This window comes from Zophobas morio, unplaced genomic scaffold (assembly GCF_036711695.1).
Source record: "Zophobas morio isolate AGI-343-1 ecotype UQ-CSIRO unplaced genomic scaffold, CSIRO_AGI_Zmor_V1 ptg000011l, whole genome shotgun sequence".
Lineage (NCBI taxonomy): Eukaryota > Metazoa > Arthropoda > Insecta > Coleoptera > Tenebrionidae > Zophobas > Zophobas morio.
In genome coordinates, this window is record NW_026972116.1 from 19,684,562 (window position 1) to 19,699,730 (window position 15,169).

At 34.0% G+C, this 15,169-nt stretch overlaps 3 protein-coding genes across 3 annotated transcripts; 1 reads left to right on the forward strand and 2 right to left on the reverse strand.

The window, feature by feature from the left end:
* Positions 1-3,564: 3,564 nt before the first annotated feature.
* LOC135126550 (kynurenine 3-monooxygenase) lies at positions 3,565-5,447 on the forward strand. The gene is made up of 6 exons (XM_064052582.1): positions 3,565-3,853; positions 3,907-3,976; positions 4,076-4,266; positions 4,314-4,450; positions 4,498-5,308; positions 5,358-5,447. The coding sequence occupies exons 1-6, from the start codon at positions 3,803-3,805 to the stop codon at positions 5,436-5,438; spliced, it is 1,341 nt and encodes a 446-aa protein (XP_063908652.1). The 5' UTR covers positions 3,565-3,802; the 3' UTR covers positions 5,439-5,447.
* A 527-nt stretch (positions 5,448-5,974) lies between these two features.
* On the reverse strand, positions 5,975-7,894 carry LOC135127360 (2-acylglycerol O-acyltransferase 2-like). Its single transcript, XM_064053806.1, has 4 exons — positions 7,814-7,894; positions 6,382-7,237; positions 6,184-6,331; positions 5,975-6,053 (listed from the first exon to the last, which is right to left on the reverse strand). Exons 1-4 carry the CDS (start codon positions 7,814-7,816, stop codon positions 5,975-5,977), a joined length of 1,086 nt encoding a protein of 361 aa, XP_063909876.1. The 5' UTR covers positions 7,817-7,894.
* A 5,918-nt stretch (positions 7,895-13,812) lies between these two features.
* Positions 13,813-14,636, reverse strand: LOC135127361 (2-acylglycerol O-acyltransferase 2-like). Its single transcript, XM_064053807.1, has 3 exons — positions 14,591-14,636; positions 14,017-14,484; positions 13,813-13,967 (listed from the first exon to the last, which is right to left on the reverse strand). Exons 1-3 carry the CDS (start codon positions 14,634-14,636, stop codon positions 13,813-13,815), a joined length of 669 nt encoding a protein of 222 aa, XP_063909877.1.
* Between the last annotated feature and the right edge of the window lie 533 nt (positions 14,637-15,169).

Consider the following 15,169-nt stretch of genomic DNA (forward strand, 5'->3'; position numbering starts at 1 on the left):
TGACATAAATTACATTAAAGTCTTTGTTACAAAGTTTTATACGTGACTTCGCAGTGATGTATTCTGATATGCTATACTGTAGATACCAAATTTAATGTACTTGATGACACGTTAAAGTATTAAATAATTCAGAACAAGTCAGGTTGTTAAAGTATTAAATAAACCTTGCGAGATATGGGCTACATGAACCATGCGGAAAATATTGCAGAAAAAAAATTATAAAGTGACTGTGATAAAAAATAAAAATAAAAACGGATTCATAATCGACTAATACATCAGGTTTAGATTAACCCTAACTTAATAATTCTTTTTTTCTTTTTATTTCAATACCATAACATGTAACGAAAATATTGAAGAATGATTTAGATACAGTTTTTTATACTTTTCGTTTCACGTGTCGACCTAAAATAATTAGAGAAACAAATATTTTCAAATTTCTGTTTTTATATGTAAAAGCCCTATGTTCCAAAAACGATTCTACACCCGGTATATATAGTGGACACACTATGAAAAATTGGTCGAAAGTTGTTTCGACAGAACTTCCTTTGCTCCTGAAATACAATGATAATTTTTTTGAGTCACCCTGTATACGCAGATTCAAAAAATATGAATGGAATGATAAATCACAAGTACAGATTCATCATATTTTGTACATTTAAGATAGGATTTATTCAGCAAAATTTCGGGGTGACGTCATCAATTTTTTAGGGGGGATGAGGAAATATATTTTGACTAAAAATTTACCATGCTGTAGAATATCTCCAAGATTTCAAAGCATTAGGTTTTGCAGTTCCTGATTAAATCAATTAAATAAATTCACGCATTCATTAATTTTTTTGAGTCACCTTGTATATGCAAATCCAAAAAATATGAACAGAATGATAAATCACAAGTACAGACTCATCATATTTTGTACATTTTAGATTCAGCAAAGTTTTGAGATGACATCATCAATATTTTGGAGGGGACAAGTAAATATATTTTGAATACAAATTTATCATGATTATCATAACTGTAAATTATCTGCAAGATTTCAAAGCATTCGGTTTTGCAGATTCCAAATTAAATTGCAAAATGTTGTTTCATGATTTTGATTTTTTTTCAAAAAATCTGGACGTTTCGGATAAAAACTCAATTCGGAGTCATAAACTACATGTGTAGGACTATGTTATTTTATACAATTTAAAACTCATTTATTATGTACAATTTTGAAGTGACGTCATCACATTATTGGGCAAATTTTGGTTAGCGTTTTACCATCTACATGATATTCCTAATATAAATACAAAATTTCACAACAATCGGTCTATTACTTTCGGATATTATCTGTCTAATAAAAATCCGGGACAGCAGACAGACGGACAGACAGATGGAAACGGGAGATCTATTTCTTCGTCTTCTAGGGTTCATGAAAGGTCGAAAAAATGTTAAAGTAGAGAGTTGGCCGACGGACTCGATTAAAATAATACTTCCTTTGCTTACGCTCACTTGGCAGTTGACCTTCGTATATGTCTACAATGTAATTATGGATTTTAGTAACTAATTTTAGTAACTATTCTGTCATTGAAAATTTAATTTGTTAATTTATGTCAATTATTGCCTGTTTGACACTAGTATTTGTTAAAAAGCAACTGACATTTCTAACATTTCTGACATATAAGTGGCAGTTTTTTAATCTAAATTCTAAAAATCCGTTTCAAACTATAAAAACTAAATAAAATCTGACAAATTTTTTTCTGACATTTCCCGGTTTTTTGGTAGTTTAGAAGATTATCTGTCTGCAGACGACAGACAGACGTAAATGTCAAACTTACTTTTTCATGCTGGGGTCGTAAAACGTCGAGAAAACATGGAAGTTGCCAGTCGCCTGATGGACCCATTTTTTTCTAAACATTTTTTCGAAAATTTAGTTCACCTGTGTTTCCATATTAGAAACGACGTTGCTCCACTACTGTCTTTTACTATTTATTAAAAAAAGTTATTTAGACAAAACTTCCTTCGTCCCTGAAGTAAAAACATCTAAACCAAATCAGTTTGTTTTTTAGATAAATTATAAAATTTTATTTTTGTTATAACATAACCTCTATAAGTTAAAATAAAGATGTGTGTGAATAATTAAACTATATATAGCTCATGACGTACGCTATGTGCATGTTTCTAATAATACAATTTTTTTGCAAGGGTACATATACCAGTTTGGATAGGTACAATGTGTCACTAATAACAACAATACTATATTTTCAAAATTTCGGAAAAATAAGGTTAGCCGTTTTTCATTTGATCAATAAAAGAGTTCGTTATTTTTTTTTGAATCGTCCTATACAGCCTGTTATTGAAAGGTACGTACAAAATAAAATCGGCAATTGGTCTCGAAGTATGGGTGCTAAAAGTTAAAAAAAAGTTCAGGTAAAAGTGTTCTCCTTTTAGAGATAAAAATTATTAAAATTTATGTCCAAATTCGTTGTACGCCTCTGATAAAAAGATCATCTTTCGTTTCTATAGCAACATTTAGTCTTGACAAAAGTTTTATTGTTACAGTTGCTAGGATTTACTAAAATAAATTAATTTTACCTATTTATCCTTCAGTGGCGTCTAAAAAGATTGGATAAGGGTTAATTTTCCTCTTAAAATTTTGATAAGACAAAATAAGTTTTTCCGACTTCTTAGACTTCGCGAAGAACTGTCCATTTTGTTGTACGTACCTTTCAATAACACCCTGTATAAACAATTTTAAGAAATGTGAATAAAATCTGACAAACCACAAGCATAGGCTCGAAATATTTTACACATTTTAGGTACGATTTAGCCAGCAGAATTTTGAGTTGGTGCGTCATCAAGTTTTTGGAGGGGACAAAAAAATAAATTTTGCTTAGCCTTATTGGTTTTGCAGTTTCTAGCTTAAATTATAAAATGTTGTTATACAGTTTTTTCCCCCATAATCTGGGCATCTAGGGTAGAAAAGTCAAATTCATAAATAACAGATATAGAAGTATTATTTTATAAAAATTAAATAGGATTTACCTTGCAAAATTTTGAAATAACGTCATATAATTTTTACGATATTTGTAAAATAAATCTAAAATTTGACAACAGACGACAGACAACACAAACGGAAGACATATTGTTTCATACTCTAGGGGTGTGAAAAGTCCAAAAAACATGAAATTAACCGTTATAATACAATGAAAAATTAATGAGTATCATTTATTAAACACCATCTGATATCGCTGCGCTTGACTTTCACGTACTTGAAATAGCCAATTACAGACGAGTTTTCTGCAAATCGTGGACGCTGATCTCTAAGTTGAAGCGTCTTCACCAAGACCATCGTTGATTTACTACTACCATTTGAAGCTGAAAACGAAAAAAATATCAAATTCAACATAATAATTAGTTTTTTCAAACAATTAAACCCTTCAGGACATATTTAAGAGAAAATTTTGCTGGTATTTTGTTCAACTTTTTCGAAAAAGTTGAATTACAGGATCTAGAATTAAAAAAGTAATGGATATTATGTACCCAACTGGAATAATGTGTAATGGGTTTATAAGCAAATACCGTCCAAAAGCCTTGGACTTGTGTAACCGGCAGCATTATTTAATGAAGGATTTAGAGTTCAGTTACGTAAAAAAACCGTAGCGATTAAGTATTGCTGAAATTTAAGTTTACACTGGGATTAATTAACAGAAGGGAAAGAAACCCAAATGAAATCCAACACTAACGAGATTACAGTACATATCAAGTGTCTTGAGCTAGAAACCTTTAAACGTAACTTCAGTCCTCCGCCAGCTTTTACAACAAAATGACCACTAATAATGACATTCAGACCGTAATTGTTGTCGGTGGCGGTTTGGTAATATACAAAAAAGTGTGTAAACAAATTATAACACGTATATTGTTTTATAGGTTGGATCTTTGTGTGCTATTTTTATGGCTAAGAAGGGATACCATGTTACAGTTTTCGAATACAGAGAAGGTAAAGTTTTAGTATATAGTGTTGTGATTGGAGTACCTCTGTTGGGCAATAAAGTTTATTATTATTATTATTATTATTATTATTAACACCGTGTTGTAGATATAAGATGTGCACAGTTACTTCGTGGAAGATCGATCAATATGTCACTATCTAATAGGGGAAGAAGGGCACTGTCTGCTGTAGGGCTTGAAAACTTGATCATTGGTAACGCAATCCCAATGAAAGGGAGACTTTTGCACGACTTGGAAGGAAAAACCAAAAGCGTTGCTTACGATCCCACAACTGGCCAAGTACATTATTATTATTATTACTATTTTGTACTTAAAACAATTTCTAGTGCATTTATTCAATCAGCCGAAATTATCTAAACAGAACTTTACTCACGGAACTGGAAAACCACTCAAACGTCAAGATCTTCTTCCACCACAGACTCATCAGTGCGAATTTTGACGACGAGACGATCACAGTTTTGAAGTAACCCACCCGAACAAAAAATCTAAACACTTACCAACCTTTTCCAGTTTAAAGTCGCAAGAAGTTGAGACTCACAGTGCTGATTTGATCATCGGAGCCGACGGCGCCTACAGCACTCTGCGCCGCTTCATGCAGCAAACTCCGCTTTTCGAGTTCAGTCAAACCTACATCAAACACGGCTACCTCGAGCTGAAAATTCCACCAAAAAATGGGCACAAAATGCTCCCAAACCATCTACACATCTGGCCAAGAGGCGAGTTCATGATGATCGCGTTACCCAACCAAGACAAGTCCTGGACTGTTACCTTATTCATGCCTTTTGTCAACTTCAAAATTTTGAAAAACAGCCACCAGTTGATACAATTTTTCAAAGTGACGTTTCCTGACGCCGTACAGCTGATTGGAGAAGAGTTACTTGTTTCTGATTTTTTTAAAGTGAAACCGTCGCCTTTGGTTTCTATAAAGTGTAATCCGTATCATGTGGGGCGGAAATTTTTGATTGTTGGTGATGCGGCCCATGCCATGGTGCCTTTCTACGGGCAAGGTATGAATGCCGGGTTCGAAGATTGTTTTATTTTGGATGATATACTGTATGCGAATAAAAATGATATTGGGTCTTCTGTGGAAGAGTTTAGTAAGAAGCGTACAGAGGATGCGTTTGCTATTTGTGACCTGGCTATGTATAATTATGTGGAAATGAGGGATTTGGTGACCAGACGGTCCTACCATTTGAGAAAGTTGCTTGATGAGGTTCTGTTTAAACTGTTTCCGATGAACTGGATTCCTCTTTATAATTCTGTTACTTTTTCTGGGATGAGCTACAAAAAATGTATTAAGAATAGGGAGTGGCAAAATATGGTGAAGTACAACTACTGGTTTGTTTTATTTTTAATTATTTTTGTTTTAGGTTATTCAAAGAACATTCCTTGGAATTATTATTGGTGTTGTAGGCATACTTTTGTATTTGTTTAGAATTTGGTGGTACTAGGAGAAATTATTACCAGTTTTTCACTTATTTTGACGAATCATTTTTCAGACAAAAGAAAACACTAATAAATAAGTAGCCAAATTGAGCAAATAAATTTTAACGTTTTTTTCTTCTCGATTTTTCAAGTACTTATATTTGTATTCTTCAAACAACTGAACCATCGCCCCTGTAACTGGTTCATGTATCATAAGAATACCGAAATCGTCCAAGAGGCAGTACCTTCCATATCCACATCTTAACAAAGTACTGATCTCTTCGTAGGAAATAGTTTTTGAGGTACGGTCAGTACGATAGGTTTTTGACCCAGGTCATTGGACGACCTCCCTGTACCCTGGTGTTTTCGTTCAAGTAGTACCGATGTCAGCTTGGCGAGTTTTGTAGGTAATCTTCGACATTATTCAACACAGAAGTTGCATTATAGAACAGACGGTACTGACGAAGGTTGTTTACTTAAACAATACGTAAATATTTGTTCATTGGATTAATTTTATCTGAAACATTGTTTTTCCATTTAAAAACCTGGCAAGAATGGAAACTCAAGGGTTGTATCCATATGGTTTAAGAAACAAATTCGTTAGGTGGCACTTCGTCAGTACTGCCAACGTGTTATTAAACCTAGAAACAGCTATGGAAGTTGAAAATCTTGCAAAGAAATTTTAGAGAAGACAGTACTGAGTCCACTCAATAAAAAAACTGCTTTTGTATTGTATATCTTTATTTTTATTTTTTTCATATTTATTTTAACTCTAAAACACTCGCTTCTGGATCTACCAAATAATCATATTTGTATGTATTGAACAAGTGAACTAACTGTTTTATGAATTTCTGGTGCAACTCGTCAATTTCCTCTTGCGTTGGATTTTCGACTCTAACAACATCTATCGGTAGCCCCACTAAAAAAAAGTTAAAAGTACTTTCAACATAGCAGCCTACACCAACTTACCAACAGTGAAAAGTGGTTTTCTTCGTGGAATCAAACCAAAAGACGTCTGAAAAAACCCACTTCCAAGAGGCAAAGCAAAAGTAAAATGAAATAGTTTTTTCAAAAATAGTTGAAATCTGCACACTAAAGGATGTTGAATTTGGTCGAACAAGTCTATTTCTCCAAACGTAAAAACTGGTACTAAAGATGCCCCAGTTTTCAAAGCGATTTTAACAAAGCCTTTTCTGTGTTTCAGTACTAATTTATGTTGTCCTGGTCGTGCGTACATTGTTTCTGCTGCTCCACCTGGAGACAGACTAACTCCAAATCCTCCTTCAGGTCTAGTTAACATGTAAGTCAATGATTTAGCCGAGCAAGAAATCCCTCCTTTCCCGAGAACTAATTCTCTAACAAAAGGTAAATGGAAGAATTGTTCCATTGGTGCTATTTTAACTGTCATTTCTGGGTATATTTGTTGTAATGTAGTTCCTGGACTTAGTAACGACGAGAACGGACCGTGGGGTATTATACCATGAGGAAAGCAACCAAAAAAGTAATTTTTCTTTGGATCTAGTTTAAAACCTGGCACAAGTACTGTACGTGCTGGGAAGTAGTTCCGTAAGTGACGCCACCAACTCCACTTTTGTATCCAGGGGGACGATCGTCCGCCAGTTTCACAAGTTTTTCTATCCAAGTATATCCAGCAGGTGTATATTAATGATAGCCACCAAAAGCGTGTAAACAATAGATATACACCAAACAGTACACCTAAGTATCCTCCATACGAAAACATAGCAAAATATGCCCCTGCAGCCAAAGCTTCTTTTCGTCGGTGTAAAGGTTCAGTTAACGGGATCAATTTGAGTCCTAATATTTGCTGCAAAATCAGTGTGCACTGGGTGTGTTTAAATTCGGAAATGTTTAAAAGTACGAGGTTTTTTATTGAGTACATTCGCAAACTCCCATACTTTGAACACACAACAGGTTTACATTGACGCACTTTTTTTTAGTCCAAACAACATAGAAATTATCACAAATACATCCGTATATGTCAAGATCACAACTTGAATTTAAAAATTTGAGCTTTTAAGACGCCAAATGTTAGAATGTTATAATGCGATGTAAGGAACAAACAGTACCAATGTTTTTTGAAGTACTTAAACCTTTTCCGCAGCCTCAGTTTTTAAATTTAGGTTGTTAACTTGACAAATAGAAATGTACCCTACTGTACATAAAGTTCATTATTTGTTGGTTCCAACCACATCCAACCAACAAATTTCTTGGATTGGTCGAGAGGTAAGTAACAATAATTTCTAACCTTTAAGCGACCTTCAACCGTTAGTAATACTAACACTACTACACTACTAATGAAAAAGATAAATACAAAATTGGAATTCAAAAAGCAATATTAATTAAGGTTATTGTTACTGATATTATCCACAATTTTACTTACCATTTTTATAAGAAATCAGGAGAAATAGATTTATGGATTTCGAACTTCAAGTTAACGCGGAACGTTATTGTTGGGTTTATCGTGCTTAAGTAGTGTCAGAAAGTGGGTATACAGGTTTTCTTCCTAACTCAATCCATTGTTATACAATAAATGTCCATTTATAAAAGCGATATCCACAATGTAAGTAGATATTTACTGATATTATGTGACCAAGAGCTTGAGTAGTCACGAGTGTCCTCGAATTAAATAGTTTTTTTTTAATTAAGGAATAGTTAAAATTTCAAAATGTTTGATTTTTTTTTCAGATTTTTTAACATTAATGTTATTTGAATACTACATAATTTTTAATTGTACACATCTATAGTGTAATACTACACTAGTAACTTTCAAAAAATGGGCTTTAAATTGTATAAAATAACGTAACACATGTAGTTTACGAGTTTGAGTTTTTACCCGAAACGTCCAGATTTTTGTAAAAAAAATCAAAATTATAAAACAACATTTTGCAATTTAATTTTGAATCTGCTAACCCGAATGCTTTAAAATGTTGCAGATGTTTTAAGGCTATAAAGAGCATCATAAATTTTTAGTCAAAATATATTTGGTTATCGTCTCCAAAAAACTGATGACGTCAACTCAAAAGTTTGCTGAATAAATCCTATCTAGAATGTACAAAATCTGATGAGTCTGTACTTGTTATTTATCATCCCATTCATATTTTTTGAATTTGCATATACCGGGTGACTCAAAAAAAATGCATGTGTAAATTTATTTTATTGATTTACTCAGGAACTACAAAACCGAAATCTACTGCGAAAAAAAAACATAATAGGCATGCAGTCGTCACGTTTCCGACAGCGAGGGAATTACTGTCTAAACTCTTTAGACCAATTTTTTTAATACTCTAACCCGTGGTATGCACTTTAAAAAATTTATTCTAACTGTAACAAACTCGCTTCTGAATCTACCATATAATCAAACTTGCATGTGTCAAACAAGTTTTCTAATTGTTTTATGAATTTCTGGTGCACCTCATCAATTTCCTCTTGCGTTGGATTTTCGACTTTGACAACATCTATCGGTAACCCCACTAAAAAATAAAAATAAAAGTACTTTCAACATAACAGTCTAACCAACTTACCAGCAGTGAAAAGTGGTTTTCGTCGTGGAATCAATCCAAAATACGTCTGAAAAAATCCACTTCCAAGAGGCAAAGCAATAGTAAAACGGAATAGTTTTTTGAAAAATAGTTGAAACCTACATATTAAAGGATTTTGAATTTGGTCAAATAGGTCTACTTCTCCAAACGTAAAAACTGGTACTAAAGGTGCGCCAGTATTCAAAGCGATTTTAACAAACCCTTTCCTGTCTTTCAACACTAATTTATGTTGTCCTGGACGTGCATACATTGCTTCCGCTGCTCCACCAGGATACAAAATAACCCCGTGTCCTCCTTGGGGTGTAGTTAATACATACGTCAACGATTTAGCCGAGCAAGAAATCCCACCTATCCCGAGAAATATTTCTCTGACAAAAGGTAAATGGAAGAATTGTTCCATTACTGCTGCTTTAACTGTCAGTTCTGGATGCATTTTTTGTAATAGATTTTCTGGGTTTAGTAGCGATGAGAACGGACCACAAGGTATTACACCATGAGGGAAACAACAAAAAAGAAAATTTTTGTCTGGAGTTAGTTCAAAACCTGGTACTAGTACGGTACGTACTGGAAAGTAGTTCCGTAAATGCCGCCACCAACTCCATTTTTGTATCCAATCGGAGGGTCGCCCGCCATTTTTACAAGTTTTTCTGTCCAAGTATATCCAGCAGATGTATATTAATGATAGCCACCAAAAGCGTGTAAACAATAGATATACACCAAACAGTACACTTAAGTATCCTCCATACGAAAACATAGCAAAATATGCCCCTGCAGCCAAAGCTTCTTTTCGCCGGTGTAAAGGTTCAGTTAAAGGAATTAATTCGACTCCTAATAATTGCTACAAAAAGCTACAAATTTGTATGGATTATATACACAATTTTGAATTTTACTTACCATTTTTGCAAGTAATCAAATTAACCCGGAATTTTATTGTTGGGTTTAGCGCTCTTAAATGATGAAGAATAGTGTTACGAAATACACCCTTACGCCGCCCCAGTACGACGCCTATGGCGGTCGAGAGCCTTCTGGACGTACGCACGGCGCTGATGGGTGAATCATCGCTGTTGACGGCCGAGAGGCGGGCGCATAAAGACAGGCCTGGAGCGTCTCGAAGCGGCGTCCAGGGGAGTCTCGAAGCGGAGTCGCGATGGATGTTCGTGAAGGATCTCGATCAGAGACTATGGGTTTAAATAGAGGCGACCGTAGGTAATGGATTCATTCATCCAGTGAAGACAGTCGAGAGCGCCGGAATAATTTCTGTACATATTCGTTGCAATAGATAGTGTTGTAATTCGACCTGAAGAAATAAATTTTTGAGTTTTACCAACGCCCGATTTATTATTCGCCCGTCAATCGTAACAATAGGGTACTACATGTTTTTGTTTTTTTAAGTCTAAACTGCCATTGGATTGGACATTAAATGTGCATTTGTGAAAACCATGAAAGATGATAATGTGCTAAGTATCAGAATCAATGGTAAATAAAATAATTGTTGTTTGTGACATTACGTCAATTGTTACAATATAAGATATTGAATTATCGTGTCCTTGAAATATGGGTTATTTTTAATAATATAAAATATTTTTGAATAGGCAAGTATTTTCTTCGGAATTTTCAACGGTAGTGTTTTTGAATACTACGAAATTATTTTTAATTGTATATACGTATATACAGCAGTACAGTTGAGAATGACCGTGGTTGGATCCTACAATATTAGATTAACATTTTTTTTTATCCCTTAAAGTTGAAATTCTTAAATGACTTTCTTATTTATTTATATATTTTTTTTTTTGAAAACTTGTTGTTATTATTCTTGTTAATACATACATTTAATACAGTTTTAAAAATATGTTCCCCATTATCTATGCCAGTTGTTGACTGCGACATTATTTTACATAAAATTAGCATTAGTTTTATTAGTGTAATTTTTTTTTATTTGCAGCATTGTTTTTTCATTTATGTAAAATGAAAAAAATGGAAACACACATTTATACTTACACGGCTTAAGAAATACATCCAGCCTCAATATCTGTGACTAGATTTCGTACTTTAAATATTTTTTTTAAAACACAATGCAGCAATCATGCGACTTAAGTAAACATGTTTAAGTTTTTGTCGTGAAAAGATGACTACGTATATTAAGAAAAAATGGCAAAATATAAGCCCCGCCCACCCGCCCTATCGCATTTGTGATGATGTTTTTAATTCGTCGTGAGCCAAGCGGGCGGAGCTTAACTGCAAAATCCTTATTTCTCTACAGAAAATTATCATGTTTTTGAGTATCGTGTTGTCCAAGGAATACTATGTGTATTAAGTAAAAATTAAACCCAGATTGAGATGGAAACGAATGGGTGGAGCTTATTTTTTGGCTTTCTTTGTACTTAATACATATAGTTTGCTTTGAACAACACGATTACTCAAAAGCATGTTGCACATAGCAATTTCTTGTAGAAGAATAAGGATATTGCAATTAAGCTCCACCCCACGGGTTACGACGAGTAAAAAATCGTATAATCAAATACTTGTCTCTATGGTTATTATTTTTGTAAGACCCTAATCCTCGGTTTTTTAAAAGATTTATTCTAACACCAAAATACTCGCTTCTGGATCTACCAAGTACTTGTATTTATATGTGTCAAACAAATTTACTAATTGTTCTATGAATTTCTGGTGCATCTCATCAATTTGCTCTTGCGTTGGATTTTCGACTCTGACAACATCTATCGGTACCCCCACTAAAAAATAAAAAATAAAGGTACTGTCAACATACCACCCTACACCAACATGCCAACAGTGAAAAGTGGTTTTCGTCGTGGAATCAATCCAAAAGACGTTTGAAAAAATCCACTACCAAGAGGCAAAACAAGAGTATAACGGAATAGTTTTTTCAAAAGTAATTGAAATCTACATATTAAAGGATTTTGAATTTGATCAAACAGGTCCACTTCTCCGAACGTAAAAACTGGTACTAAAGATGCCCCAGTTTTCAAAGCGATTTTAACAAAGCCTTTTCTATGTTTCAGTACTAATCTATGTTGTCCTGGACGTGCATGCATTGCTTCCGCTGCTCCACCAGGATATAAAATAACCCCGTGTCCTCCTTGGGGTTTGGTTAATACATGGGTTAACGATTTAGCTGAGCAAGAAATTCCTCCTATCCCGAGAATTATTTCTCTGACAAAAGGTAAATGAAAGAATTGTTCCATTGCTGCTACTTTAACTGTCAGTTGTGGATATATGTTTTGTAATAGATTTCCTGGGTTTAGTAAGGCTGAGGACGGGCCGCAAGGTATTACACCATGAGGAAAGCAACAAAAAAGAAAATTTTTGTTTGGATTTAGTTCAAAACCCGGCACTAGTACGGTACGTACTGGGAAGTAGTTCCGTAAATGCCGCCACCAGCTCCATTTATGCATCCAATCGGAGGGTCGGCCGCCATTTTCACAAGTTTTTCTGTCCAAGTATATCAAGCATATGTACATTAATGCTAGCCACCAAAAACGGATAAAAAATAGATATACAGCAAATAGTACACCTAAGTATCCTCCATATGACAATAGAGCAAAATGTACCCCTGCAGCCAAAGCTTCTTTTCGTCGGTGTAGAGGCTCAGTTAGAGGAATTAATTCGATTCCTAATATTTGCTACAAAAAGCTACGTTGGTGTTTTAATGTTTCGGAGATTTTTAAATTTTACTTACCATTTTTGTACGCTATCAAGAGAGATATTTCGGACTTCAGAATTTTATTGTCGGGTTTAGCGCGCTTATAAATGATGTTGATGAATAAGGTACTACAGGTTTTTTTTTAATCCAAACTGTCATGGTACATTAAATATGCATTTGTTAAAACCATGAAAGATGATAAGTTGTTAAATGTCTGAATCAGTGGTAAATAATATAATTGTTGTTTATGTCATTCTGTCAACTATTACAATACAATCAAGTATAAATATTTATCGACGTTGTAGAACAAATACCTTGCGTAGTCAAGATATTAAATTATCGTATCCTTGAATTAGTTATTCTTAATAACATAAAATTTTTGTTATCCGTAAAAGCTAAAGCTGTATGTCACTTTTATAGTACTCTCCTTGTACTTTATTTCTAATATAAGTTGCGAAGGTTCGGTACCAAAACTTTATTTGTGTAGGACACACCTTAATTGATGGAGTTGAAGTACCAAAACTCATTTTTACTTTTTAATAAATGAAGATAGACGAAATTGTAAACAATTAAGCGTATGTTGAGTCCTAAAAATATGTACCCCATTACATAGTCCAGAACACCATTCCTAATGGAATTTCTGTTTTTTTATGGTTTGAGTGTTTTAAATGGTTACACAACTATTTAAAATTGACGTTGGCATGACGGTTATTGTCGACTAGTACGTTATTTAACATAAAACATGCATTAGTTTTACCGTATTTTTTATTTGAAGCATTGTTTATTCATTTATGAACATAGAAAAAAATCTCAGCACACTTTTGTGCTTATATGGTTTAAGAAACATATAAAGTTTTATTAGTGTTCGTGACTAGAATTCGTACTTTAAATAATTTTTTTAAGTCACGATGCAGCGATCATGCGAGCTGAGTAAAGCTACCTGGAATCAAGACTTGAATGGGTGACCAACTAGACTTGGATCGCCGGGGCACTTAATGGGAAAAGTGGGTGCGGATTAATTTTAGTCGTACACAATGACGGCTAACGTATTAGTAAACGTAGGTGTAGCTATTAAAGCAGGAAATTTTCTTAACAAAAAATTAAAAAAAAATCATAGAATTAAATATTTTTATATTAATTACATTTTATTTTTGTGTAGGTATTTTAAAAAGTTTATTATAACTCTAGAATTCTCTCTTCTGGATTCACCAAATACTCATATTTGTATGTATCAAACAAGTTTACTAATTGTTTTATGAATTTCTGGTGCAATTCGTCAATTTCTTCTTGCGTTGGATTTTCGACTCTAACTACATCTATGGGTTGCCCCACTAAAAAAAAATAAAAGTACTTTCAACACCACAGCCTACACCAACTTACCAACAGTGAAAAGTGGTTTTCTTCGTGGAATCAATCCAAAAGACGTCTGAAAAAATCCACTTCCAAGAGGCAAAGCAAAAGTAAAACGGAATAGTTTTTTGAAAAATAGTTGAAACCTACATATTAAAGGATTTTGAATTTGATCAAACAGGTCCACTTCTCCAAACGTAAAAACTGGTACCAAAGATGCCCCAGTTTTCAAAGCTAGTTTAACAAAGCCTTTTCTGTCTTTCAGCACTAATCTATATTGCCCTGGTCGTGCGTACAAGGCTTCAGCTGCTCCACCAGGATACAAAATAACTCCATGTCCTCCTTCGGGTTTAGTTAATACGTGAGTCAAAGATTTAACCGAGCAAGAAATCCCTCCTTTACCCAGGCCTATTTCTCTGGAAATAGGTAACCTGAAGTACATATCCAGTCCTGCAATTTTCATTCTCAGTTCTGGATATAGTTTTTGCAATATATTTCCTGGACATAGTAACGATGAGAACGGAGCACAAGGTATTATACCATGAGGAAAGCAACAAAAAAGAAAATTTTTGTTTGGGATTAGTTTGAAATTTGGCACTAGTACTGCACGTGCTGGGAAGTAGTTCCGTAAATGCCGCCACCAACTCCATTTTTGCATCCAATCGGAGGGTCTCCCGCCATTTTCACAAGTTTTTCTGTCCAAGTATATCCAGCATATGTATATTAAGGGTAGCCACCAAAAGCGTGTAAACAGTAGATATACACCAAACAGTACACCTAAGTATGGTCCATATGAAAACGTAGCAAAATATGCCGCAGCAGCCAAAGCTTCTTTTCGCCGGTGTAAAGGTTCAGTTAAAGGAATTAATTCAATTCCTAATATTTTCTGCAAAACAGCCAAAACGGCGTATTAGTTTATTTGATTGATTTATTTTAATTAAAAAATATCTCAAGACGGCTTAAGATTAGTTCTACGCAAGGCTGACATCTATCTACATTGTACTTACCATTGTCATAAGCAATCAAAACAAATATATTTTTCTGGTTAACTTCAAGTTAACACGGTACTTTACTTCGGGTTCACCGCGCTTAAATGATGTTGAAGAATAAGGTACTACACGTTTTTGTCTTTAACTAATCTGTCATTGTACATTAAACGTGCATTTGTGAAAACCATGAAAGA

Bases quoted from the DNA above. Each gene is read 5' to 3' on its own strand.
- LOC135127360 (XM_064053806.1), bottom strand. The intron at 6,332-6,381 runs GTAAGTTGGTGT...ACTTTTTTTTAG, and splicing joins AAAACCACTTTTCACTGTTG to TGGGGCTACCGATAGATGTT. The intron at 6,054-6,183 runs GTTAAAATAAAT...AGCTGTTTCTAG, and splicing joins CCAGAAGCGAGTGTTTTAGA to GTTTAATAACACGTTGGCAG.
- LOC135126550 (XM_064052582.1), top strand. From the start codon at position 3,803: ATGACCACTAATAATGACATTCAGACCGTAATTGTTGTCGGTGGCGGT. The intron at 4,267-4,313 runs GTACATTATTAT...AACAATTTCTAG, and splicing joins ACGATCCCACAACTGGCCAA to TGCATTTATTCAATCAGCCG. The intron at 5,309-5,357 runs GTGAAGTACAAC...TTTTTGTTTTAG, and splicing joins ATAGGGAGTGGCAAAATATG to GTTATTCAAAGAACATTCCT.
- LOC135127361 (XM_064053807.1), bottom strand. From the start codon at position 14,636: ATGGAGTTGGTGGCGGCATTTACGGAACTACTTCCCAGCACGTGCA. The intron at 14,485-14,590 runs GTACTAGTGCCA...TACTATGTCCAG, and splicing joins ACTACTTCCCAGCACGTGCA to GAAATATATTGCAAAAACTA. The intron at 13,968-14,016 runs GTAAGTTGGTGT...ATTTTTTTTTAG, and splicing joins AAAACCACTTTTCACTGTTG to TGGGGCAACCCATAGATGTA.